At 52.1% G+C, this 27,567-nt stretch overlaps 1 protein-coding gene across 13 annotated transcripts in view; it reads left to right on the top strand.

Moving 5' to 3' along the window:
- The window catches only part of Arnt2 (aryl hydrocarbon receptor nuclear translocator 2), a 153,139-nt gene extending 126,266 nt beyond the window's left edge, over window positions 1–26,873 (top strand). For 11 of the 13 annotated variants that reach the window (XM_087188469.1, XM_087188464.1, XM_087188468.1 and 8 more), the window contains 7 exons: window positions 4,062–4,134; window positions 4,767–4,890; window positions 8,916–9,015; window positions 12,150–12,288; window positions 12,686–12,836; window positions 21,544–21,680; window positions 23,162–26,873. In XM_087188469.1, coding sequence (XP_087044595.1) covers window positions 4,062–4,134; window positions 4,767–4,890; window positions 8,916–9,015; window positions 12,150–12,288; window positions 12,686–12,836; window positions 21,544–21,680; window positions 23,162–23,260 — 823 coding nt within the window. In that variant the 3' untranslated portion in view covers window positions 23,261–26,873. Of the gene's footprint in view, window positions 1–4,061; window positions 4,135–4,766; window positions 4,891–8,915; window positions 9,016–12,149; window positions 12,289–12,685; window positions 12,837–21,543; window positions 21,711–23,161 lie in introns of all 13 variants that reach the window. The other 2 variants (XM_087188472.1, XM_087188470.1) reach the window with 1 other exon arrangement.
- The last annotated feature ends 694 nt before the right edge of the window (window positions 26,874–27,567 follow it).

The raw sequence follows: 27,567 nt of genomic DNA, 5'->3' as shown, positions 1-27,567 counted from the left end.
CTTGGCCCTACTGCAGCTGGGGTGGAGGATGTGGGCTTAGGCATCAGGACAGCTGTGAGGTGCACTGTGAGTACTTAGTGCCCAGGGACAGGCAGATCCATGCTCTGGCTTGGCTCTGCACTTTCTAGCTGTGTGTCTGAGCCAGTTGCAACCTCTCTTGGCCTTCACTTCCTGCTCAGTGAAGGGGCAGATGGCCCTCCCTGTGAGGTCACCGTGAAGATGACAGGGTCAGGCTCAGTGCTGTGACCAGTCCTGAATTAGGTGTACACATGGGGAGCGTGACCAGGGGAGCTGTGCCTTCTCTCTGCTCTCAGACTCAGGGAAATACACACAATCCAGACACAGGATGGTGCGGCCTTTGGCTTCCACCTTCTGGAGACTGTGAATGTGGTGCATACTCTGCAGGAACTGTGCTTTCATGTCCAGCATTTGGGGCTCAGCTGGGAGGCTGGTGGGCAAGGGTGTAGTTCAGCTGAGATGGGTTCCCTGGGACATAACCTGTTGTACATCACGGAGCATCTGTGCAAAGCCAAGACACCAACACAAAGACATGCGCAGCAAGTGAGCCCTGCCAGGGGCGACTGGTGTGGGATGAGGCTTATGTGCTGAGAATTGTCCTCCTATCTCCCTGCTGTGGTCAGTGGCGCCACTTTCCTCCATTTTCTGAGCTTCAAAACCCGGTCAGGCCCTCTTTGAAGCCCACCACTCCCCACCCAGATGCCAGCATCACCCCATTCTGTCCACTGCTGCTGTCTCAAAGTCCCCTTGGATGTGGGAGCCCTGTCTGTGCTGGAGAAGCAGCTTCCTGTCCCAGGCCGCAGCAACTCTGCACCCTCAGCCTCTGCCCAACTCCTGGGGACAAGGCACAGGATGGGGAAGAGTCCATACAAGAGCCTCCTGGGTTACAATCCCAGCTCCCACCCTCAGCCCAGTGTGGACAGCAGCAGAACCTGCTCTCCCAGAACCCTAGAGTCTTAAGCAGGTCCTGGGCCGGTGCTGCCTATATCATGCCCAGAGTGCCATGGGCAGAGCCAGCACAGCACAGTGTAGCTGCAGCAGCTGTACCTGACCTGGTAGTGATGGTGGTAACATCAACCTTGCCCTGTCTGAGCAGCTCTCCTCTGCTTCCCCAAGTCCAGCACCACATTCTTCTCCAAAATGTGGGCAGAGACCACTGGCTGGGAGGCCAGGGCCCGCATGCTTTCTGCAGTTGCTGAAAATCTAACTTGGTCCTTGCCCTCTGCCTCCTTCCTGGGTGAGGTCTTCCTACTCCCGTGTGCTCTCTGCCTCCCTGGCACTCACTCACCCAGCCCCTTCCAGGGGACCCCTTGGATCTGGGAAGACCCTGTCCAGCCAGGCCACCATGGCTGTCCCTCCCACCTCTGCAGTCCCCTCCTCAGTCCCTGAAGCTATTCTTGGCCCACCACTGCTGCAGTCACTTGTCCCATGGCCACCAGTGACCACACAGGCAAGTCCCTGCCACCAGTCCTTCTCCAGAGCTGTGACAGCTCCTCCTTCTGGACATCCCTTGCTGGCTCACCTGGAACAGGGCTCTGTTCCTCCTCTCCCTCCAGCTTCCATTCTAGACTCATAACTGTTATAGGGAGAAATATGGGAAGTCGTAGACCCTGTCATGCAAAGACCTGTTACCTCATTTTTTCTATGTCGTTGTCTATCCAGTTAAACTTGGACATTTGATCAAATTGACTGTGGGTTTTTTTCACCACTGAGGCTTTGTTTTCTTCCCATTTCTTCATGAAAGTCGGGTAGGACTGATAACACAGAGCACCCTTTTGTGCAAAGTGGTGCCTGCCCACTTGCTTAGGACTGTGGTCCTTAGCAACTCTGGAGATCACGGGATCAGATCACCCAAGGACACAGAGTCAGCCCAGATGCTCAATTTGAAGTCTTCTGACCTGAAAGGTCTTCTGTGTGAGCTGGAAAAGCCCCCTGTGAACAGTAGAGGGCAGTGATGGCCATGGATGTGAGCAGCTGCCTCTCTTGAATTCCTGAAGCTGAACTTCTCCGGCAGCCCAGACTTGAGAGGGAGAAGTTCTCTAGGAGTATGCGTGGAAGTGGGGATGTATAAGCTCAGTCCTTGCATTCAGTTGAAAGCATGCAAAAGAAACTTCCTGGAGATGCTGAGTGTGGCCTGGTTAGCGTTTGTGTGAGGCTGCTGAAAAGACCTCTTTCTCAACTCTGCTTCTTTCCTGTTCCGTCCATATGGAAAGGAGTCCAGGAAACAAAGCTGATTCCAGTGTACATCTTGTAACCCCACCAGGCCTGGGGGCCTGGGGTTGACACTCCTGGGGGTTGACACTCCTGGGGGTTGATACTGTTTCCCGAGACCAGTTATTAGCTGACTTTGAACCCCACACCCTGATGTTTTCACGCTTATGTGCCTGGCTGCCCTGAGGGGATCCAGACTACTCATCTCTTTGCATGTCCTGGGGCCAAGCCCTCATTCCTGTGGCCTTTGGTTTTCATGAGCACAGTGCTTATTGTGCAGGGGTGTGTGTGTGTGTGTGTGTGTGTGTGTGTGTGTGTGTGTGTGTGTGTTTCTTACAGCCCCAACAAGCTCAGAGTCACACCTGAGTCTCTCTGAGCCAGTTGACCATTCTGTATTTAGTGATGGTTCTAGTGGTTACCTGGTTAGTGGTAAATGGGAGGCCAAGAACAGGGGTGGGTACAAAAGAAGGGAAATGAAGGGAAGGGAGATTCTTGGTCTCCGCAGAGCCAAGAGCCAGTAAAGGACTGAGACATTCAGTCACCAAGCCTGAATTGTCCCCAGCCCTTGCCTCTCTTTAACCTGATGCAGAACCAGGGCTCCAGGCTCCACCCAGGACTCTCCAGCATCCCCACCCAATGCCTGGTGGAAGCCTTTGCCATCTCACAGGTGCCTGTTGGCCTCGAGCCAGCTCTTCTGCCTTCCTTCAGGCCCTTTTGTGCCAGTTCGGGAGTCCCAGTGAGCAAGCTCTGAAACACATTCAGGCCCATGCTGTTCCCTGCCCCATCCCATCAATTCCAAACCCCTTCCCTGGCCCTGGGAAGCACTAACAGCCCCTCTCCCTGAGGCTGGATGCCCCAGCTGGGTTCTGGTTGCCTCTGATGTCCCCCTAAAAGGTTTTGTTCTCCCTTACTCAGGCTGAGTGAAAACTCCTGTCCAAGAAGCATCAGGGATCAATGGCAGCCCCCATTTAGCACCAGCACCTGGCTAGCAAGAAGCAGCTGGGAAAACTGCCTTCTGGTCCTGGGATGCTCTCCCCAGCTAAGGAGAGCAGCGTTTGCTGAGGGGGCACCCCCAGCCCCCTGCCATGTGCTGCCACTCAGCTCCCTCTCTGGAATATGCAAGCTCCCTGAGATTTGCTTTTATATAGTGCTGAGGCATCTGAGAAGTCCCGTTCTCCTTCTCAGAACGGAGAGGCCCGGGGCAGTGCCTCTTGTGCATGTACTCAGCTGCAGGAGCAGAAGTACATGGATGGGATGGAGATGCTGATGTCTGTACCTCAGAGCCACTGGGGTTGGTGCTGGGGACTTGCCAGCCACACCAAGACCTCATTTTCTCCTTCCCCAGAAAGGCACTTCCCTCCCCTGCTTCAGGAGCCCAGAGAGGACCAGAACTGAAAGCAAGTCCCAGTCTATTGCCAACGCTCCGGCTTCCGCTTCCTAGTGTCGGAGGGTGGCTTGAGTGACTACCAAAGACATGCAGTGTTAGGCAGTCTGAATGCCTGCCAATGACAGGTGGGCTTAGCTGAAGCCAGCTGCTTTGTTCGGCATTAAATCCAACTGCTTTTCTGAGTTTCAGCTTATAAGGTATTCTTTATGGTGTGGTATCTTTGAACTCTGCATAAAATGAAGCCATACATCAAAACTTACATGAGTAGTTCAGTGTGGTCATCTCAAGTTGAACCAAAGGGATTTGAGGCAGTAAAAATAAGATAGTTAGCAGTGGAAACTGTTTGTGAGATCTGTTGGGTGTCACCCACTGTGACTTGGGGACCAGCACCCTAGCTCAGGCCTCTCACCGCCTCCTCACACCTCTGTCCACTTCTGCTCCACAGGCAGCTGCAGCAACAGCAGGCGGAGCTGGAGGTGCATCAGAGAGATGGACTGTCCTCCTACGACTTGTCTCAGGTGACCTTCTGGAACATTCCATCCTGCCTGGAGCTGTCTCCTGCCTGGTACTTGTGTGCTCTCTGCAGTGCACAGAGCATTGGGTCCCCAGGGCCGATGGGCATGTCACAGGCCCTGCTGAGACTCTAGGGCCCACACCCTCAGAGGCCAAGACAAGCAGGTCCTACACCTGCCTTTGCTACCCACCTTTGGGCCTGCGTCCCTTTCTCCTCGGGCCCCCTTGAGGTCACGCTGTGTCTCCCCCTCTGCCTGCACTGTCTCTCCTGTCCCTTCTCCCCGCTTTTTTCTCTCTCTCTGTTCCCAGCCTCTGAAACCGGCCTTACAGAGAAACTGGCACGTGTCAGTATTTGACTGCTCTTTCCTGAATTATACTTTCCGTTCTTGGTTTCTGACATTTAGAGTAGTTGACTCCTTTCTAGTCATCTCTGTCTAGGAAAGTAACTGGTGTGAATCATGTTCTCTGACAAGTGCACGCCCTAGCCTGGCTGTCCCTGCACTCAGAGAGAGCAGAGACTATACTTTGTGAAAACACTCAGGGCTGAAGGGCTGGCAGCTCCAGGGAGAGGGCACTGCCAAAGGAAGGTGGCAACTGCCTCACATGGTGGTGGTGTTATGTTTAAATGTGCCAACAGGTCCCTGTCCCCAACTTACCTGCTGGTGTTCACGAGGCTGGGAAATCAGTGGAAAAGGCAGATGCAATCTTCTCCCAGGAGAGAGACCCCCGGTTTGCTGAGATGTTTGCAGGAATCAGTGCATGTGAGTTTCTCAGGGCCTCAGGTCGTGGGGGTGAGGGGTTTACAGTTGCTCTCCAGCCATCTGTAGAGCGCCACCCTTAGGAGGACCGGGGGAATTGTGAGCAGCCCCTGCAGGGTGCAGGAAGAACCCAGGGGCAGGAGGTCCCACAGACAAGGAGGTAGAATGGATTCTCCATAGTCCTGGCCACACCTCTGACTTCCTGGTTACCTGGGGAACTGCTCATTTTGAAATTTGAGGGTTTGGGATAAATTCGTGTAGATTTATTTTTAAGCCAAAGACTTATCCCTATTTTTAAAAAAAAGTCCAGCTTAATCCATAACAAAAGACTACATTTTAAAATAAAAATATAAAATAATAAGAAAAACAACAGTGATCCACTCTCCTACCACCTAGATATAATTATTTTTAACTTTTTACAGTGTGTCCTGTCTTTTTCTATATATGTATTCTTTATATATGTAAAATTGAGCTTGTCTTGTTGAAAAGCATGCTTTTTTATGTGATGGTTTATTATGAACATATTTCCAGATCATAAACAACCCTAAGCGTTTTTGTTACCAGCATAGTGGTGGATGATGGTAACTGGCTTGGCAACTCCTCTGTGGATGTGATTAGATTGTCCAGCCCATCATTATTACTCCAGAGAAGTGGTGCCACCACGTGGAGCCACCTCAGTCTCCCACCCAGAGCTCCTCAGAGTTTAGCAAAATATAAAACACAGAAAGGTCTTTGTTGGTTCCAAAATCAGATAAAAAAAATTCCATTTGCACATGGTCAACGGATTTCTGCAAGATGCTTCCTTAGGCAGGGCCAGTTGAAGGGAAAGCACAAGAGAAGGAAGGAACACAAGAAGGAAGCACAAGAGACACTGTGCTTGGAAGGGATCCTAGATTGTCCTCCCAGGATGAAGGCCTGAGATGGCCGGGGTGAGGGAGGACACTTGGGCCACTGGACAATGGAGGGCTGTGGCCTTGGCACACCTCTGTCCTCGGGTAGGCATGCTGGTGAGAGAGCAGAGCCTGCGCCCCGTATGAAGCAAGGGCAGTGCCAGTGCCACCTCTCTGAGGACAGGAAGGGCCAGCACAGCACAGAGGCCACTGGAAACTGACACCAGGAAGCAGAGCCCTCAGCACGTCAGAGACTCTCGCCACCGCTGGTCCCGCCCACGCAGATGAGCCAGTGTGTCATTTCAGCTGCAAGAGGAGATAGGACCACACCTGGAAGGTCTGTCCTCCCCTGAAGTAAGCCACAGCATCTCTGAGAATCCATCTGAAGTTTTAATCTTACACATACAGATGTCTTCCCACAACGATAAAACAGAAAGAAAATAGGAAGTGGGCAAGGAGTCAATGAGAGCAATCAGGCCAATGTCCTCCTTTGACAATGAGTGTTTATAATAAAGAGGAGGAAGTTCAGAAAGTCTCCAGCATGTCTCCTCCAGGGAACCCCAGAGGAACTGCCACCTTCTGAGGATGCGCCACCTGAGGGGGGAGTTGGGGCTAAGCAGAGTGATACCGTGTTACAGAAACCCTACATCTGTGAATTACGAAGAAACACAAATTTTCCCCACATGCAAAACTTGGGTCTTCCAACTGCAATAGCTGACTAAAAATGGTAAAGAAACTCACACGTTAGCATAGTCTATTGTATTATTCACTTTTTAAAAGCTTGTTTCAAATAATGAAAATCCTGCAAATATCCACAGTGGAAAAAAATTACTTACAAAGGGAAATCTTCAGTTAGACTTCCTCGGGGTACTAAGTGTATCCAGAGAACTCAGAAGGAAAATACACAACCCCCAATTTTTTCTCCAGCCAAACTGCTTTCATAGACAGAAAGACATCTTCAGACTTGCACTGCCTACTCATCCTGTCTGAAAACATCACTTATGAAAGATTGCACTTGTTTCTGTGTGGATCAAAATGTAAGACACAGAATCCAAGTGACAGGTTGGGAATTGGTGGTGATGAGAAATGAAGTTAACAACACCTAGAATTGTTAGATGATGCAAAGATAAACAACAAAAACTGTGGTTTCAAATCAGTTGAGCAAAGATCCAGACATTTTTTTGGATTGGAACAGTAAACATAAAAATTTCTCATCGGTGTGTATTATCTTCAGCGTTTATGGGGAAATTCAGAGCTTCATGTATGTTTATACACAAGAGGGATGCAGGCAGGAAGGGAAAAAAGAGATCTTACTTCCAAACTATTTCCAAAGAAATTTTTAACAAATTATAAACCTCTCAGAAGGAAAATAAAATGAGATAACAAGAAAATATGGCTATCAAGCAGGATGAAGTGAGCTGATGCCCAAGGACTGCTGAGTGCCTGCTCCTCAGTGTACACTCAGACACCATGGAACCAACGAAAAGAGGTGGATGTTTGGCCAAAACTAGACCACAGAGATGCTCTGCAAACCGAGGGAGGGAAGGAGGCTTCACAGCTCCCCATGGGCAGAGGTTGGGCCATAAAGGTAGAAGAAGCAACCTAAAATGAGGGTATGAATATTGTGAACCCTGTAACACAGGAAAGCCCAGATCATTACAAACACAGGAAGACACTGATAAAGCTAAATAGTAGTGGATGATCTCTGTGTGCCTTTCTTCATCTTTACAAAGCAGGTAGATCAAAGTAATAAAGATAGAAAGATTGAATAATATACACACATATATACAGATACATACACACATAGTCTTGTACCCTACTAAGGACTAATGTTCTGGAACAGTTAGAAAAGCCATGTTTATTATTTATCCAAACTACCAAGAATCTTAAAACAGAGAAAAAGTAGGGGCTTGGATTTAGTGTATAGAAAGTAAAGGGCCTAAGTTGACCTCATTCCTCCAGGTTTTAGCCTTGTCTGTCCTCTTCTACTCCTGCTCCTCATCCCAGAGCTGATGGCCTGGAACTGGGTAGAGATGCTCGCCCAGGAGGCTGAGCACCTCTGTCCTTAAGGACTTCCACTGCCATACGGTGTCACCAAGCAAAGCCAGTGGGCCATGAAGCGGCTCCGGGCTCCTCCGCATGGAGGCATCACAGAGACTGTACATATGTGTGGGTGCCCTGGCACAGGCACGGCCCCTCAGTCCCAAACCATGAGCCTGAGCACCAACCAAGAGCAGCTGCCGCAGCACACCGAGACAGAGGGTACACGCGGACCAGAGTCTGGATGCACAGAGATTGCCCTGCAGCTAGTCCTTATGTCCCGCTTCTACCTTCCTGATGGAGACAGAGATGGCAGGGATTAGAGGCATAGGTGTTCTGAGATTCTGGGGCAGTGGGAGGGTGTGTCCCCAAGCCTGGGCACCCAGTGACCAGCAGGGATGTGTTTAAGTGCTGTTGACTGGGCCTGTGTTTGTCCTTGTTCCCATGCCTGTTCCTCCCTGGGCCATGAGGCCATTTCCTCACGCAGGATCTATACCACCTGCTGCAGCCCTTGCAGGCTGGGGCTCAAGCCTGGGCCCTCCTGTGCTGTCTCCTCACTTGCACACAGCAAGCCTTGGTTTCCTCGTCTGGAACAAACAGCGACATCAGATGCTCTTGGCTCTGTCACCATGCTCAGTTCTAAGCACTCGACTCTGTTCACATCCTGGGTTCCCACCACAGCCCAAAGGGGAAAAGACTGATTACTGCCTTCTTTCAGGAGGGGAAACTGAGGCAGCAAGTTGAAAGAGTGTCTGAGGGGCACCTGCATCCGCAGGGCAGAGCAGGGTCCATGGCAGGCCTGAGGGTCATTGTGGGTATTGTGGACCACTGCCCTGCCCTCCTCACCCATCCATCCACACCTGTTGCCCACATCCCCAGGTGGGAAAGGGAATGAAGTGAGGCTCTTCACAGTCTCTGATCTTCCCAGCTCTCCCAGACGGCCTGGCTTGCAGGTAGCTGTGGCCATCCAAGGAGGCAGGAGCAGCAGCTGAGGGCTCCCTCCTGCGCCCTACATCCTGCCCGGGCCTGTGCTGGGCTGGTCGCCCATGCTCTGATGGCAGGGACCCTCACATGTGATGCCCACTCTGGTTTTTCTAGCGGAGAAGAAGATGATGAGCTCCACCTCGGCAGCAGGAGCCCAGCAGATCTACTCCCAGGGAAGCCCGTTCCCTCCTGGACACTCAGGAAAGGCCTTCAGGTACAGTGGGTAGATGGGGCAGCACCCCTCAGGGCAGACCTGGTCTCAGAAGTCCACTCTGCCAGCCGCACATTCCATCCAGTATTTTCTGCTCTACAGCCATGCCAAGGGTCCTGGGGTGCTGGCTATGCCCAACTGGGGAGAAGGAAGGGGTGGGTTCCAGCCATGATGAGGTGAGAGGCAGTTCTGGGGTCAGCTGACAGGTGTAAGGAAGCACCCTATTCCCTGGCCCTCGGGGACTATGTCCAAGCCCAAGGATGAGAGGCCTAGGCCCATCTTGTCCAGCCTTCAGCCAAAGGGCTACAGAAGGACAGGCAGGGGCCAGGATTTCCCCAGGCTTGGTTCTCAGCCTCAGGGCATCTTAGATCATTGCAGAGGCCCAGAGGTCATCCCTGGAGGTGAGGCAGGGCTGCACTTCCTGCTGGGGACTGGGCAAGGAGAGATGGCAGCCCTTGGGGAGGGTGTCACTCCTATGCAACCACAGACACCCCCAGACACTCTAGGAGATGTGTCCCAGACCCTGTGCCTGGCAGGGCGGAGCCTTCCTGTGGCTCAACCTCTAGGGAGCTTGACCAGAGCCCCAGATGTAGGCAGGAACCAGGGTCAGCCAGTGGGGTCACCTAGGAATAGGACTGCTGAGGGACTGCCCTGAACACCAGGGGACGAGGGTCTCACTTGCCCATAGGGCTGAGGACAGGCCTCCTGGGTAGGCAGTGGATGGCTCAGCTGCCACAGGAGATCAGCAGAGGGTGGAGTGGCTCTGGCCAGGCCAGCAGGGCAATATCAAACTACAGAGCCCCCCTTGCCACAGGCCATGCCTCTGCCAAGCAGTGGTCAGGCCTTGGGCTTCCCTTTCCTGCTATACTACTCAGCCAACCCATGCACACTAACGGCGCAGGCTGTGCTGGCCCTGCCAGGTCCCTGCCCTGATGTCCTCGAGCACTGGCTATGGGACAAAGGAAGGCAGGGAGCAGTGGTGGGAGGAAAGGAGGGGTCAGAGTCAAGGGCAGGCAAGGGGTCAGCCTAAGGTGGTATGCAGAGAAGGCCTGTCTGGTCCTCAGCTGCCCTGGAACCAGAATCAGGTTCTTTCTCCCAAGAAGGGGACAATGCCTTGGGCGTGAGGAGTGTGCAGAGCACAGCCCAGGAGGCAGGAAGACCATGGAGGTTTGCGTGTGGGGGCAGCAGACAGTGAGCCCGCACTTCCAGGGGCCATAGTTAGGGAACTGGGACTTTATCATTGATGGCTTTTAGAAAAAGAACGACTTAATGGCAGTGGGACCATAAAGTTCTGCGTGGCAGCGTGGGGCAGAGTGCAGGGGTGAGGATACAGAGGGGTACCAAAGGTTTACAGTCCAGCTTGTCATTGTCCTGAGTATAGAAATGAGTGAATGGGGTACCTTGGAGGGCAGTGGCAGAGGAGGGTAGGATTGGGGCTGCTAGCTGTGTGGGGAAGGAGTTCAAAGAGCACCCAGTAATTGTGCAGAGCTTGGCAAAGGAAAGGCACTTGAAGTGCTAGTATGTGGGATGGATGGGTGAGTAGATGGATAGATGGTTGTGTGGATAGGTGGATGGATGGATGGATGGATAATGGATGGATGGACAGATGGATGGATGGATGGGTGGATGGATGGATGGATGGATAATGGATGGTAGATGGGTGGATGAATTGACTGGTATGTGGATGCATGGATAAGTGGGTGAATGGACATGTGGATAATGGTGGATGGACTGTTGTGTGGATGGGTGGGTAGAAGGATGGGTGGTGAGTGGATGGGGGCAAAATGAGGGGATAAGTGGATGGGTAGAGAAATGCCTATTAGGGTTAAAACCCACCTAATGGGCAGAATTTCCTGGTTCAGAATCAGGAGGGGCATGGCATGAAGGGTTCCAGTGCCTGTCTCAGTCATGAGCAGCCTGTTCCCCTAGCAGAATGGCACTACTGGCATCCCTAAGTATGTCTTCACCCAGAGACCTTCTGCTGTAGCTCCACAGGTCCTGGCCTGTCTGTGTCATACAGCTCTGGGGATCTGGAGGGCTAGGTACAGGGACCAGTACTGTGGCCCAAGAACCCTATTCCTTTCAGCCAGAGTGCCTTTGCTAGGGCCCTCATCAGTGTCCTGGGAAGGGCACTGAGGGCATTGGGATGCCAGAGTCCCCCTGAAGAACAGTGATCAGAAAATGCCCTCCAAAGTCTGCATTCATCAGTAGGAAGAGGGGGAAGGAGCCCTGTCCTGAATGCAGACCTGATTTTAGCAAGATGAGAATGGTATTTCTCATCATGCTAGCAACTGAACTTGTTTCATGACTTTAAGGATTGGATAACACAGAGAAATGATAGAACACAGTAAAATTGTACCCAGTCGTTTGCATGGGTCTGTCCCCTGCCTCCCTTTTCAAACTGGGCTGAACACCCACCTGCATTAAGCTTTGCTGGGATTGGACCCTCACACCCCACTGGTTCTTTCCTGGCACCCAGTGCCTGGCCCTGTACACTGGATCAGGCCCAGGGAGGCAGGAGGAGGGGCCTGAGACAACTTGGAGGTCTTGCCCACCTTTCCATCATTAGTGAGCTGATGGTGCCACCAGAAGGGCTGGATACGTCTCCTGTAGGAGGCGCTAGCAGCATAGAAACATGGCTGGGAGCAGGGACAGTGTCCAAGATTGGACCTGCAAAGGCCATGCAGAGAGTGCCACATGGGGTGACACACATAGCACATGCCTGGTGAAGACTCGCCCTGTTAAATGGAAATGAGACAGAGAGGGCAACACTGGTATGCTCTGAGGAATGGGACTGAGCCCCAGCCAGCAGGTCACTGGACAGGCTCGCCTCTCTGTTTGGAACTAAATGACCCCCTACAGCTCCAAGCCTTCTAGCCACCCCAAAGGGATAGTTAGCCAGAGCACAAAGAGTACGTTAGCATTTGGAGATTATTTCTGTCTTTGTGAGAACCAGGGCATGTCAAGAAGCAGGGATGGGGCTGAGCAGAGAGGCCATGAGACCTGGGAGGAGGCTGAGCACACAAATGAACATGGCAGGACTGCTGGGCAGGGCAGGATAGGCTGCTGGGCGAGAGCATGGCTGGGGACGTGGACTCCAGGCTCCCTCGGGATAAACACACTTACCTCTCTTCTAGCTCTTCAGTGGTTCACGTGCCTGGAGTGAATGATATTCAGTCCTCGTCATCGACGGGCCAGAACATGTCCCAGATCTCCCGGCAGCTAAGCCAGAGTCAGGCTGCATGGACAGGGAGCCGTCCACCCTTCCCAGGACAGGTATAGCCCGGGGTCCTAGAGCACTCTGATGTGCTTCCTTGGGCCCCAGCTCTGAGGGCCGGTCAGCACTGCTAATTGGAGCTGACCACCCATGAGGATGCACCCAGCCCCTCACAACTGCTGGGAGGGAGGACAGGCGTTAGTGAGTGAGGAAGCTTGTGGTGTTCACCTGTGGGAACCAGGGAACCTAGGTCATTGTAGTCTTGAGGGTGCCTTCAGCCAGACTCACCCTCAGTGTCCAGGACCTGTGCCCAGCCAGGCCTGAGAGCCATGGGAGTACCAGTTGACCCAGAGCAGGCCCTGCCACTGCCTGGGGCACCTGCAGGGCATCGACCGGGGACAGTGGGAGGAGGTGGCTGGTGATGTCTCAACCTGATGATAGCAAATCCCTTCTCAGGCCAGTAAGACCCAATCATCTCCCTTCGGAATTGGGACGAGCCACACCTACCCGGCAGACCCGGCTTCCTACAGTCCTCTCTCCAGCCCGGCCACCTCCTCACCAAGTGGGAATGCCTACTCCAGTCTTGCCAACAGGACTCCAGGGTTCGGTAAGTGGGGAGGAAGGGAAGCGTTCCTGGGAGCCACACACAAGTGCTTTCTCAGCATCCTGACTCGGATCTGTCTGCATTTCCGGAGTACCAGGACAAGGTTCTGAGTTTCTGGGAGCCTGTCCTCTCTCTTGCCAGAAAGAGGAGGTTCATGGTGCTCCCAAGATGTCAGATGCTTAGACTTGGCCCTGTCATTTGACTTTATCATTTTCAAGGGATGGGAACTATGTTCCATGCTCCGATGGCACCTGACTGCTGTTGTCACCCTTTGTGTCCCTTGCAAGGACTTTCAGGTCCCCAAGTCAAAACCCTGTAGTCTTGTTTCAGAAACTATCAAATGCAGAGATGAGCAACTATGTCAACACTGTAAAGCTCTTTATTCAGTATTGCTAGGGGAAAAAAATATTGCAAAGGAGGGATCACATTGCATATGAGAACAACTTCCTCAGCTTTGTTAACAAAATCTCAGGCTGTAGAGGGTCCACTGCTCATTCCTCCTGGGCATACCTCGGGGTTAATGTCTCTCCCAGGGCCAGCGGTCCATGCCACAGAAGGAGGTCACAGTGCTGTCGCCAGTGACACCCAGCTGGGAGGCATGACCCTGAGCCCAGACATCCGAGTTTCCACATGGAAAGTTGTGAGCTTTAGTTTAAATGGTTTCTCTTTCAGCCTTTCCAACCTAGCCCATGGTATGGGGTTGTCAGCCACCCTCTGGCCTCCACCGTCGGTGGCTGTGCTTCTGCTCTCATCTAGGGGCCTGGGCTCAGCACTTCCTGCCACCTGTTCATCCCCAGGAGTCAGCTGTCCTCCTGCACCAGCCTCCATAGGAGTGGCAAGTGCTTGTGTGCAGACTATGTGTCTTTGCTGTGTGGCTCAGTGGTGCTGAAGTGAGTGCGTCTGTGCACTCCAGGAAGGAAGAGGCCTCTCCTGGGCACTTGGGTGAGCCAGGCCCCGGCTCACACCATCCTGAGGCTGAGGTCTTGGATTCCCCCTCCCACTGGCACGCATGATAACGTGCCCTGCACCTGACCCTTGCCTGGATAGGGAGAGACCCCTGTGGCCTCCTCCCAAGGTGGTCTTCAAAGGCTCAAGGTGCCATGGGTGCCTAGGCCGTCCTGGAAGCCATGGGCACCTGATGGCACCGATTTACTCTTAACTCAGCAAGGCCTGTGTGACAGCTGGGCCCTGTGTGGAAACAGGGATGGCACAGGGCACAGTGCACTGCCCAGAGATGGGCACTGACTGCCAGGTCTTCAGGAGGCCAGCACGGTCATGTGTCTGTCTCACATGCCTGGGAGTGTCTCGTTATGGTCATAGGCATGGTGGCCAGGCCACTCCTGCCCCAACCATTTCAATTCATTTAATGCTCTCATGGCCCTAAGAGAGGGGTATCATTATCATTTCCATTTCACAAGTAAATAAACTTAGGCACAAGGCCTCATAGTCAGTGAGAGTAGAGTCATGCGTGGGGAGCCCATCAGGGAACCCAGGGTCATCAGGGACTGCACCCACTGCCTGGTGCTTCCCATCACCTTCCAGCCAGCAGAGTTCAGAACTGACAGAGCCTTCATCTGCATTAATGGGGAGGGAGCTGGAGCCCTGCTGTGGCCTCACATCATCCCCCACGGAGGAATCAGACGCAAGTGGTGTGAGAAGCAGACGCGGTGGTGGGAGTCAGGCTGAGAGTGAGGATGGAGGGAGCTGCAGAGCAGGGCAGTGGAGAGGGTGCCCTCATGCGTCACTGGTCTGTCCTCTGATGAGGTGGATGCTGCGGGGTAGAGGGAAGCATAGAGTCCACACCAGGCAGACTGGGAGCCGGAGAAGAGGCTGCTGAGCTGGGTCAGCCATGGCTCCACAGGGATGAGGAAGCGGGTCCCAGGCAGGGTGGGAGGAGAAATGTCCAGGAAAAGGACCAAGGGGTTGCGGGCCAGCAGAGAGGTGCAGGGAGCTGTGCAGTGAGAAGGCACCAAGCGGGCGCCACTGAGCATCAGTTCCATGAAGGTTAAATTAGCTGTTAAAACCGTAGTGTGTACATTGGCAAGGGGCACCTGTGCCAGTCTGGTGTAGGCCCAGGGCCATTGTGGACACAGCCTGGCTCCTAAATGTGACAGCACCCCCATGGGACATGTCCCCAGCTGGTCACCCTTGCCAGGCATTGGAGCCCAGAGATACAGCAACCAGTCCTGGCCTCATGCTCTGACTGGCTAATCCAGCAGGCACCCAGTGATCCAGCAGGCCCAGGGGTGACATTGTGAGGCAGTAAGCACACCATGTCACCTTGGGCCAGTACTTTGGCAGCATCTGGGCTCCTCGGGTGGCCTTGCGGCCTAAGTTCACACACTAAGGGGCCTTTTGCTCCCTTCTGTGTACACAGGCTGGTTTCCACCTGAGCATCTCTCCTACTTGAGTCTGCTGAGGTCCCAAGCTAGGCAGTGTCACAGCCTTAGCCTCATTTTCATTTTGACTTGGGTCACAGCAAACACTGGGTCATGTGAAAAGTGGCATCCAGAAACAGAAGTAGGAAACCACACACTCCCTGGCATGGTGAACTCTGACCAGCTCAGTTGTTTATCTTCGCAACGATGCAGTGGGAAGATGTATGCTCGCCAGGCTGCATCAGGAGACAGGAATCACGCTGGTGACTTGAAAGGGGAAGTTCAATAAAAGCTGGCAAAGGAGGAGCCGCCTGAGGAATACAGGAAAAGCCAACGTGAGTGGCAGCTTCCTGTCCTAAAGTGGAGGGGGACTACACAAGAACAGAAGTAAGACCTTGGAAGAGGAGAACCAGCCCTATAAAGCCTGAGGCTCAGCCTTGAGAAGGTGCAACTGCCTCCTGGATTCAGGACTGAATGGCAGACTTGCAGGGCACTAGCTGCGGCTGACCTCTGGGATGCCTGTCCACTGGCTGAGCAGATCTCTAGAAGGTACAGGTGGTCAGAATCTGTAAATACCACCCATCAGGTGGCCCAGATTTATCCACAAACAGAACAGGGCCTTCAGGTAGACTGGCTAACTGGAGGCAGCTCTCTGGTGGCAGAGAAACAGGGTGAAAAGTGAGTGCCCTGGAGCACTTGCTCATTGCTGTTAAAAAAGCCATCTGGCCTGGGAGGAGAAGCCCCCTCCTCTGCTGTGCCTAGCCTGTCTCTCCAACGCCCTCCATTGACTGCACATAATATTGCAAAAGCTGGCACAGGAGATGTGTTTACAGCAGAGATCGCCAACCCCAGGGCCATGGACCAGTAACAGTCTGTGGCCTGTTAGGAGCCAGCACAAACAGCAGGAAGTGAACCGTGGTCTAGTGAGTGAAGGTTCATCTGTATTTACTGCCACTCACTATTGCGCAGATCACCACTTGAGCTCCACTTCTTGTCAGATCAGCAGCAGCATTAGATTCTCAGAGAAGCTCTAACATTACTGTGGAATACACATTGCAAGGGATCTAGGTGTGTGCTCCTCATGAGAATCCAGTGCCTGATGATCTGAGGTGGGGCTAAGGTGGTGATGCTAGTCCTGGGGAGCAGCTGCAAATCCAGATGAACATTTGCAGAGAGGTCTGACTGCACAGAGACCATAATAAATCAATTACTTGCACACTCAGATCAAAAACCTACTAGTAAGTGGAAAATGATAATTGAGCTACATCTGCTGGCACGCTGTATAGTGACAGGTGAATTGATGTGCTTCAGTTGTACAGCTGCTTCTTGTGCCAAGCTTTGTCAGAATCCAACACTTATTTTAGTCTGTGCGTAACCTCCCTGTTATTTTATTTACCACTTTCATTGGAGCATTACTTGTTTTAGTGACAGTTTCAATAAGCCCACAAGCTAACCCTAGCCAAAATGAGTGAAAAATAAACAGTGCTGGAGAGCTTCTTTGAAAGGAAGGAAAGACGTAATGATGAGACAGCAGAAGACTCTAAGATTGCCAGCAAAAAGAAAACTGCATTTAAAAGAAAATACCAAGAATCTAACTTAAATTATGGGTTCACTGAGCAAGTAACTTACATTCTCCAAGCCTGCTTTGTGTAGTATGTGGTGATAGGCTAGCCAATGAAGCCATGAAATCTTCAAAGCTGCTTCTCCACGTGGAGAGCAAACACACTGCACTAATAAACAGTTCTTAGAGAGTTTCAGAGGAAAATACATGTGAGATGCAATCATTGAAGGCTACCACTTTATCAAATGTGTCCGTGCTGAGAGCATCATTCTTAGTGGCTAACGGCATTGCTGAAGCTAAGAAGCCCTTTCCTGTTGATGAAGAGTTGATCCTACCTCCTGCTGAGGACATTGTCATGAACTATTAGGACAGGCTGGTTCCAAAGGTGGCATGTATTTCTCTTTTGGCTAGCACTGTAACTAGACAACTTGAAATAGCAGAGGATCTTAAGGCACAGTTGTTAGAGAGGATTAAGGAGTCACTGTGGTAAGAATTGTAAGTTGGTGAGTCACCAACATAAACTCTTAACGACAAAGAAACAATGCTTCTTTCTGTGCAGTATGTTTTTCAGGAGGAGGTGTACGAGGATATGTTGTGTGTACTTTTATTGCCAGCCAACACCATAGCTGCAGAACTGTTCATGTCTTTAATGATTACATATCAGGAAAAGTGAACTGGTCATTTTGTGTTGGTATATGTATGGAAGAAGCAGCTGCCATGACTGGACAGCTTTCTGGCTTCACTACTCAGGTCAGAGAGGTTACTTCTGAATATGAGTATACACACTGTGTCGTCCATAGAGAAATGCTGGCTACCTGAAAAATGTCATCTAAGCTTAATAATGTTTTACAGAATGTGATTGAAATATCAACATATCCATAAAGTACATGCTGTTAATGTCTGTTTGTGAAGCTCTGTGAGGAGGTGGATGCAGAGCACATGTGTTTCCCCTTATACCCAGAAGTGAGGTGGGTTTCTAAAGGTAGATCACTGGCTGTGGTTTCTGAATTAGGAGAGTTACTCCAGAGATTTCTTTTAGAAAAACAGTCACCACTGGTAACACACTTCAGTGACATAGAATGAACTTAATCGTGTGACACTAGCATATTCAACTTGCTCAATGATGTCAGTCTGTCACTTCAGAGGAGAATGAAACTGTGTTCAAGTCAGCGATAAAGTAGCTGCATTCAAAGCCAAACTGGAATTGTGGATATGATGAGTGAACCTTGGGATTTTTGACGTTTCAACATTAGCAGAGATTTTGAAAGAGACTGAGCCAGGGCCTTCTTTCTCCCAGCTGGTGCACGATCACTTATCTCAGCTTTCAAAATAGTATGAGCATTACTTCCTAACTGCGAAAGACTCTGAACTGGAAGGAATGGGTCCGCAACTCATTTGTGAATAAGCCAGGTGGACGGACTTTGTTCATGCTGGAAGAGGATTGATTGCATGAAATAAAAAATGAATGTGGCCTTCAAAGTGTGTTTGAGACAACTTCAAATCTCCATGCCTTTTGGATTAAAGTCAAGGAGGAATATCCCGAGACTGCCACAAGATCACTGAAAAGCCTGCTTCCATTTCCAACATCCTATCTTTGTGAAGCAGGGTTTTCTTCAGTGACAGCAACCAAAATGAGATTACAGAGTAGACTGGATATCAACAACACACAGCAGGTGTCACTGTATACCATCACCCCCAGACGAGGGCATCTAGTTGATGGAAAACAAGCTCAGGGCTTTCACGGACTCTGCATTATGGTTGAGTCGTAATTATTGTATTATATATTACAGTGTTATAAAAATAGAAGTAAAGTGTACAATAAATGTGATGTGCTTGAATCATCCCCAAACCATCTTACCCCGTCATGGAAAAATTATCTTCCATGAAACTGGTTCCTGGTGCCGAAAAGGTTGGGAACCAGTGGTTTGGAGGATCATAAAGCAAGCAAGGAGGGGAATTTAGAGCTGTGAGGCAATAAGCTGGTAGCTAGCAGAGGTGTGTATGACCTGTGTCTCCACTTGTCAGCTTCTCTGTCTGAACTACCACCAGACATCTGCTCATCAATATCGTGTTTCTTACGGAAATGCAAGGAACCAAGCACAAAGGTCCAGGAAACAGAAGTGGCTCCAGGTCCGGCAGAGGCCAGGTTTTCATTCCCTAACTTCTGCTAAGGTAGCATAATACTTTCTTAGCAGTTTGCTTCTGGGTACCAGCAAGCACAGACCCGTCCATGCCTCCCTATTCATGCCTTTCAGTTCAGGACGAGGTAGCTAAAGAAGCTCATTCATGCATGACATAAATCGTGTCAGGTCTACACGGATCAAGTCAGGTCATGGCAGATGAACTAAAAGCACAAGAAACACATCTGTGACATCACCCTTCTTTAAGAGAGCCACACCCACCTGGCCTGCCCCATGCAGCCAGACTGACTTTAGAGAGGGAAATGGAAGGATGTGTCTGGCTATTCTCAAGGTGAAAATTAGGATGCATAATTACAGAGGAGCAGGAGAGGGGGCGCTCAGGGAGGGAGAGGACAGAATCACCATAGTCTGAAACATTTGCAGACCTCTCTGTTCCTACTAGTTAGTGCTGGGAAGGTGAGGTCCAGTCAGAAAGGCTGGGAAGTGGATGGTCCCTGCTGAGAGGCCCTGGAAGGCATTTATAAGAGAATGAGCTGCCCCTCTGGTGTTCTCTGTTGACTTTATCTCAACCTCTACACTGTAGACTTGGGGATTGGATCATTCTTTGTGGGAAGGGCAATCTCTTTACTGTAGGGTGTTTAGCAGCAGCCTCAGCCTCTACCTGCTAGTGTTCTACTATTTAGGATAATAAGAAATGCCTCCGTACATTGGCACATGTCCTCTGGGGCTAGCACTGTCACTCTTGGCTTAGATACTGAGCTAAGCCCAATCCCATGGCCACCTCTGAGCAGAACCTCAAATGAGCCTTGAGTCTTAGGGCAATATCTAAATCAGCCAAGGGCATACAGAGAAAAATGTTACTTACCAAGACTGAAATTATAGCATCAAACTTCAGTTAAAAGGAAGGAAGGGGCTGGGAATTTAGCTCAGTGGTTTTGCTGCCTGCTGCATAAGCATGAGGACCCGAGTTTGATCCCTGGGACCAAAAAAAAAAAAAAAACAGAAAAAGGAAGGAAGATGCCACCCTGACTCCATAACGTAGGAAAGAAAGCACAAGCTCTTCAAGGTTCTGACCCAGGTTCTGGAAGCCTCCCAGCTGGCCCAGGTGGTGGCTGCCGGTAACACAATCTACCAGGATACCCAGCCTGGCTGGTGGCCCAGGTGTCCAGCCACAGCGGCAGCCACTTAGGTTTTGCTCAGGAGTCACACATAAAAGAACCCAGCTAGTGTGACTACACACATGGCCTTTGGATGTTGGGGACCACTGGGCTCCTTCCAGAAAGAAACCTATGTGTGCACCGCCGCCAAATAACATCCATCTGCACTTAGATCTCCAGGAGGTCATGCTCGTTATCTAGTCAGTTCAGATCAGGCCTTTCACTGCCTGCCTCTGGGGCTTATTCTGCAGCAGAATCCCCTCGGCGCAGTGGGCTTGGGTGTCAGGCTGCAGCAAGGGAGGGTACACCCTCCTGCATTTTACAGAACTCTTTGCTGTGTGTTCTCATCATGAAGAGGAGTTACTCAGGAGCATGTGTTGTATTGAAGCCCTTTGTATCTCAGGCAGCATGTGCAGGGTGGGTGTAGACTGCCCCTGAGCATTTCCTACTTCGCTTGAGGGTAACTGGGACCAGGAGGGGTATGTGTGAGGTTTGCCTGTGGTCAGCCTGGCTCTGGGAAAGGGCAAGACTGGGCAGGATGCAGAGCCCGCCACCCCTCCTGATGAACACTGCATGATCAGTGTTGTCTAATGATTTAAAATGGGAAAAGTACCTAAGGTGTTTGATGTGCCTTGCTATATCCGCCTTAAAGGCTATTTTTCCTTAGGAATTCTCTTTGGTTAAATCTCAAAGACATTTTAGACCACGTTCTACTCATTCTTCTATTTGCTATTGTCCCACTTGGGTATTTTTCATAAACTGTAGACAGAAGCAAAGCCGCTCTCATTTGTAAACTGATTTGCTGATCCTTGCAGAGGAGCTTGTCTTCCATCTGAGCAGTGCCTGGATTTTTTCCTCATAGGCCCACAGAGAAGCTCTCAGCCAGAGCTGGGCAGGAGGGAGGTGGTGGTGCCTCAGCAGGGCCTGGGGGACACTGGGTGGCCCATCTGGAGGTTAGGAGGCCTTGTGTGAGGCTGGTGGTTCTCAGAAGACCTGGGAAACCTCTGCCCCAGTACTGGTATCAGGAGAGCGGCCCGTGGCAGGGGCATCTGGAGGGCAGGGCTGCCCTGTGAAGAGGGGGCTTCTCTTATTCACTGTGGATTCCATGGGTGTCCTACTGCTCCAGGATCCTAGGACCAAGGCCTCCACGAGTGGGTACAAAAAATGTGGGAGGCTCTGGGGCTTGGAGGACATCCGTGGTCAGCTGGTGGGTATGTCTCATGGAGAGCTGAGGCCTCCCAGTCTCTCCTCCTACCTGGCTCATCTTCTTTCAGTCAGAGTAAGTGGGAGAGGCACTGTGCAGCAAATGTCTTTCAGGAGCGGGTGTGGGGAGCCCTCAATGTGCAGGAATGGGGGATGCTCCAGGTCATAGGAAGAGGGAACCAACTGGGTCCTCCAAGCCATGGTGGTTCTTAGGTGACGCGGAGCCAGGGGCAGCTTTTAAGGCAGTGTCCCGTGCGTCGGCTCTTTCAGCTGAGAGTGGACAGAGCAGCGGGCAGTTCCAGGGGCGGCCCTCCGAGGTCTGGTCGCAGTGGCAGAGCCAGCACCACGGGCAGCAGAGCGGTGAGCAGCACTCCCATCAGCAGCCTGGCCAGACTGAAGTGTTCCAGGTAAATCGAGCGAGCACCGCCTTCTCCTAGGTACCTGCGCCTTCTCTCTGCTTCCTTTCCCCCTCTTCCTGCCGCACGCTGCCTGCCCCTAGTGAGCCAGTGTGAGTTCTGGCTGCCCTGGGCTAGAGAGAGGCAGAGGTAGAATGGCCGCAGGTGCCTGTGGTGCAATACACACAGGGGAGGCTGCACTGGGAGCCCCTCTCTGGCCCGTGCCGGGGCTGCCTGGAGAGGTGCAGAGCAGAGGCTGAGGGCCTGGCCTGGGCAGGTGCATAGGGCCCCCAGAGTACAGGCCTCCAGTTGCCCTGCTGCCTCCCCCTGCACTGTACCCAGGACAGGCCAGCAGGCCCTGACTCAGGGTGGCCACTGGTCAAGACAGGCCTGGTTTCCCATGTGACTGGGGCAGACCCGGGCAGTGGGGATGGGCATTGCCTCCAACCCCAGTGCTGTAGCTCAGCAAGAACGCTTTCCCTGAAGGCTCTGGGAAGGCTGTGGGCCCACTGTCCCTCAGCCAGAGCCCCACAACTCTGTCCCAGTGCAAGGCAAGTTGAGGGAGGCAGCCACATCTGAGTTCCTCAGATGGCTTCCTCCTTCCTGAGGGTCCATGCCTCAGTTGCCTCATCCTCATCCTGAGCTGCCCTGAGGCCAGAGCAAGAAACATCCTCACAGAAGAAGGTCCAGAGCCAGGTGTCCCCTGGGGGCCCACCGAGGCAGTGCCCTTTTCAGTGTTCAGGGAGCCCTGGCCCAGTCTCTGGCTCCTTCTCTGCACAGCTGGGACTCTGGGCTCCTCCTGAGAGGCCTCACCAGGCAGAATTTCCTAACCAAGGTCATGATGCTAAAAGGAATTCTTGGTCAAATAAGTTTATGAGACACTGGTTGAACAGAGTTGCTCAGTTTCTTTCCTGCAGGACATATCAGAACCTTTATTATCCCAGTGAGGACTAGAATTCTAGGAGGTAGGCCAAGTATGCCTTGTTTCCCAAACTTATTTGTCCACAGAATTCTCTTCTCACAGATGATCACAGGAGCTGGGCTTTGACAAGACGCCCAGTGAGACATTGGGAATTGCTGCTCCTGTTTTCTGGATGGGTAGTCTGAGTCCAGAGCACTTGAAGGGCAGAGCATCTTGGGGAACTGGAGTCTGAGCCTTGGGGATGTGGCCCTGCCCTTGAGATCTCCACACTCCTGCTCTGTCCCACCAGATTACATTTCTGTTGTGTTTTGCTGTCTGTGAGGTGCTGGGCTGGGTCTCTCTTGCCTTCCTTCTTCCAAGGCCCAGTGTCAGAGGACAAAGGTGTCACCTGCTGGCCTAACAGCCCCAATTAAACAGTCCCCAGGGACCCCGCCTTGCAGGCTGGGAAGCTTTCCCAGCCTCCCACTAGACAGGTGGCCTCAAGGGTGAGTGGCAGGTGGGGCTCGGGGATGTGCCTGGTTTGCAGGGCAAAGACACTGACCCCCATGGCTTGCTTTCTTTTCTTCTGCAGGACATGCTGCCTATGCCAGGAGACCCAACCCAGGGGACTGGCAACTATAACATCGAGGACTTTGCCGACCTAGGCATGTTCCCACCCTTTTCTGAGTAGCTGTGGGCAGAGCAAGGCTCCCCTGTGCAGGGCCACCACCGCGCTGTGACATCGACACCAGCTTGCCCTGCTGCAGGACCCCACCACAGTGCCCTCACCCCTGCGCACCCCCAGGCATGGCGCTACTCGGCTCTCACCCACAGCTCTGGCTTCTCTGTTGCTACTGACCAGGGCCCTGCTGGACGTCTGGGGCTTGGTTGTATTTATTGCATTTTATCTGTGTGTGCTCAGGAGGTGAGCTCTCTGGCCCTCACACTCAGCTATGAATAGTCCCTTGTAAGCGATGTACACCAGGAGGAGTTCACTTGAAACTCAGAGCAGCAGCGGGCCTGCCTGGGACTCTGGAATGGCTTCTGCTTGCTTTTCACACCTGCTAGCTGGTGGCCTGGGGTGGGATAAGAGGCAGGGAGAGTCAGGGCCTTTGTCACACCCTGGAGCCGAGGAGTGTGGGGACTTGGGGATGCCCACTGCCCTGCTGCTGTGCCTGTGGGCCCATTGTGACGTGGATGTTTGTGCTTTGTGTGGTGAGACACATGTGTGTGTTTTGTGTGTTGTGCCTCGTGTCTGTTGTGTGTGGCCAGAGTGGGTGCGTAGAATCCAGACCATAAGGAGGGTAAGAACGAGAATACGCACCCCCTGCCCCTCCCAGTGCTCAGCAGTGCCCTCACCAAGAATGCTGGCTCAGGGCGGCAGGGAGGGGGACCGACAGGCTGGCCCTTCCACAGTGTCACCAGGAGCCGGGGCTGGGGACCTACTCACTGTGAGGGGTCAGTTATTTGGTCTGTGCCTCTGCTTCAGAACCAAGCTCCTCCATGCAAGAGAAGCAGCCTTTCCTCCTCTCAGAGCCCCAGGCATCATTTACATCTCTCACTGACAGCAGGGACAGAATGCCTGGCCTCCTGGGCCATGTCCTGGAGTGGACAGGAGCAGCTGTTGTGTGGAGAGGGCACCTGATGCTCTGTCCCCCAGAGGGACACAGAGAGTGCAGGTCTGTGAGGCAGTGGACTGGGCTCCTCCCACATAGTCTCTGGGGCCCTGAGTCCTCGGTTTACTCAAAACAGGAGTACTGGCTGACTTCCAGAAGCCTCCGCCTGCTGCCCACTTAGCCCAAGGTCCCTGGCTTACTGTGTTTGGCTTTTATAGTCCCCTGCATCCTCCTGCACCTTTCCCAGGTGAGGGCTGTCTCCGTCTCCCTTGTTGGCCTCTTTTCCCACCAGTCACCTTGTTTTCCCACTGCCACCCATCAGCCCTCTGATGCCCACGTGGGACAGAGGAGCCCACCCTTGGGAGAGCTGTGGTCCCTCCAAGAGTCCCTGCAGACACTGCACAGCACCGTGTCCTTGCCAATAGGTCCCAGAGGTCAGGAAAATGAATGAATGGAGGAAGCCCAAGTACAGGGAGGAGTAGGGCCGTTGCTCTGGCCCCTGGGAGCGCTGCCTGGTGCCCAGGCCTTTGACCTGTCAAAAGCCAGCCTTCCTCAGCAGGATGCCCTCCCCTGGGACCTGGCCTTCTGTGGTCCCCATTCTGAGACCAGCTGAGGGCCAGCCCTGAAGTCTGTAGAAGCAGCTTTTAGTCCTCATGTAGACAGTGGTAATCGGGTCCTGGGTGTAGATGCATGTGTTTGCTCTGTCCTCAGAGGAGCTCTTGCTGCTGGGGAAATGGGAGTAACCACGGGCAGCCCCAGCTTGGGCTCCTGGTGCCAACCAGCACCCTCTCAGTGCCTAGCGCTGGGCTTGCTCTGGGCAACAAGCATAATCTTTCCCCCAAAAAAAGGCATAAAAATAGCTTTAGGAGCAAAGAAGTATTTCTTGGTGAAAGGGAAATAGACTTGGTGTGGCCTTTAGCTTGTGAGTTTGGAAGGTTCACTTCTGCCCTCTGCATGTCAGAGGACAGTTGGGGGCACCAGAGAGCAGCCGACTGTGCTGCTGCCCTGGTGGTCTGTGCTGGACCCTGAGGGATCTGTAACCAGCAGAGAAAACCTTGCTCCCACCCACCTCCCATCTGCTTCTCTGACCTCAGCAGTGAAGGATTCCTGGTCCTGGGAGGCACGGCATAAGGAGAGTAGTGATCACCAACCACCAAGGCCTGACCTCCTCCCTCCCTGTCTTGTCCTGGGAGTTGGGCGGTGACCAGAGTGGAGTCTGATGGGTGGGTATGAGCCCCATGTCTTTTCTGTCCCCACTCTGCATTTCATTGTGATTCTCAGAAGCCGTCTTGTAGACAGTAAGAAAGTAGATGAGGAGTGACAGGGAGAAGCCTAGGACTGGGCGGAGCTCACCAGGGCATAAGAACACACCCCTGAACTGGGCTTAGTGACCTGGTTTGGAAAAGAATCCCCCATACCCATCTGGCTGGCCCAGGAGGCCATGGTGCTGGTGGGCCCTGATGTCTGCTTGGCCTGCAGCCCGTGCCCAGCCAGGCCCCCTCCTGCCAGAGACGGGTCATTGCCAGATGAGAAAGGGGAGGCATGGGGCTTCCTGTAGCAGTGAGTTGGTTCCTGTCTCCTGGATGTTCCCCAGCTTCTCCTCAGGCTGAGGGTCCCACCGTCACTGCCATCAGCGACAACATACTGAGGCGCCACCAGGACTGGCCAGTAATGGTGATAGTGGCTGGGAAGGTTCTAGAACACGCTGCCTGCATGTCCCTCTGCTCTGGCTTTGTTGTTAGCTCTGTTCGGGGAGCGAGAGGCCATCACAGGAGCCACGTTCTCCTTCACTTCCCAACATATCAGGTTCAGCCCTCTGGTTACTTCATTACTAGAGAACAGTGCCGTGGGGAGGGGAGGTGCCAGTCCCTAACAGCTTACACTGGGGTCTGCTGCATCAGTACAGCGATTATGTCCCCAGGTTAGCCACACCTGCCAGTATCAGTTCTCCAAACAGCTTGGCACAGGAGGAGGCAGGCCCCGGGCATTGAGGAAGGCTCGCTGTCCCACACACAAGGGCCAGCCATGAGCTGTGTGCAAACCATGCCTGCTCACCCATGAGGGCCATCTGCTCATAACAGTTATCACCTGTCACTTAAACAGGAACCAGCCAGGTGGCCAGTGATAGAACATATGCGCTCTTTGTATTACTGGAAAGGGGGCTGGTCAGGATGTTGCTGGTCCGAACCTGCTAGGAGTCCAGCTTCCCCATCCCTACTGGATCTCATGCACCAGGAACCATAAGCACCCTCATGTCTGCCTGCACCGCTGCCTGGGGTCCAGGGGAACTGGAAGAGGTGCCACACAGGGCATGCGCACATTTTCACACCGCACACCTGGGTCTCATGGCCAGAGCTGCTTTATGGTCCAGAAACCAGCCAAAGCCCAGGGGCTACCAACTAGCAAAACCCAGGCTTGACAGGCTGGGCAGGAGCAGAGCAGCTTGCTTCATCTAACAATCAGTTTTCTTAAAAAGATCTCACAAGCAGGTTTCAGTGAACAACAAGCACTTAATCATCTCTCTCTTAACCTTTCTTCTTATGGATGTGAACTGTGCTGTGGATAAGTCATTGTTTGTAATTCTTGAATGTTCTCCATGACTAACAGTTATTAAGTCGGTGTGTATATGTATAACTAATGTAACTGCCTCTGAAATTTTCAGTAAAATAAAAATGACTTTGCTCTGAACCCTAAACCCCCAGGCCGGCTTTATAATGGACCTGCTCATGGAACCTGCCCTCGGGGTTGGGGACATCTGGCATTGCACCCTTCCTTAGGGTCACACTGTGTCAGAGTCACTCATAGGTATTAACAGGCCACCTTTGGGACTCTAGTGACCTAGGATAGAAGAGAAAACACAATTCCTGAGCTCCTGTGTAAGGCAAGGCTCTTTAGGAATGTCTTTACAAATACTTCTTTTTTAATCATTATAGATCTGTAATCTGTGGTTACTACTCCTGGGTTATATAGGAAACTGGTTAAGTGACTTATCTGAGAATGTACCAGAAGGAAGTGGTAGAACCAAGCTCTGATCTCAGGTCTCACTCAAAAGCCCTTTCCTTTCCAAACACTCATTACTTTTTTAAAAAATTCACAGAATTAAATTACTAATAAATACTAACAAATTCTATTTTTTCTCTGTTGAAAGAGGACTACTTGAAGACCCTTGGCTTTACTGACTGATCACAGACATAAAATGCACATATTTAAAGTGTACATAGGAGAAATTGTGTGGCTGTGAATTGGATGCAGACAGCTTAGATGGTACACCAAACATATGACCTATCAAAAAAAGTAAATTGACAAACTGAACATATAATATAAAACATTTACTTCTCAAAAGATACTTTTAAGAGAATGAAAACATAAGCCACTGGCTGGG

This window comes from Heterocephalus glaber, unplaced genomic scaffold (assembly GCF_053883595.1).
Source record: "Heterocephalus glaber isolate CG9 unplaced genomic scaffold, H.glaber_assembly_v1.0 deba00001531, whole genome shotgun sequence".
NCBI lineage: Eukaryota > Metazoa > Chordata > Mammalia > Rodentia > Bathyergidae > Heterocephalus > Heterocephalus glaber.
The sequence above is the reverse complement of the archived record's forward strand: the minus strand, read 5'-3'. Positions and strand labels throughout refer to the sequence as shown.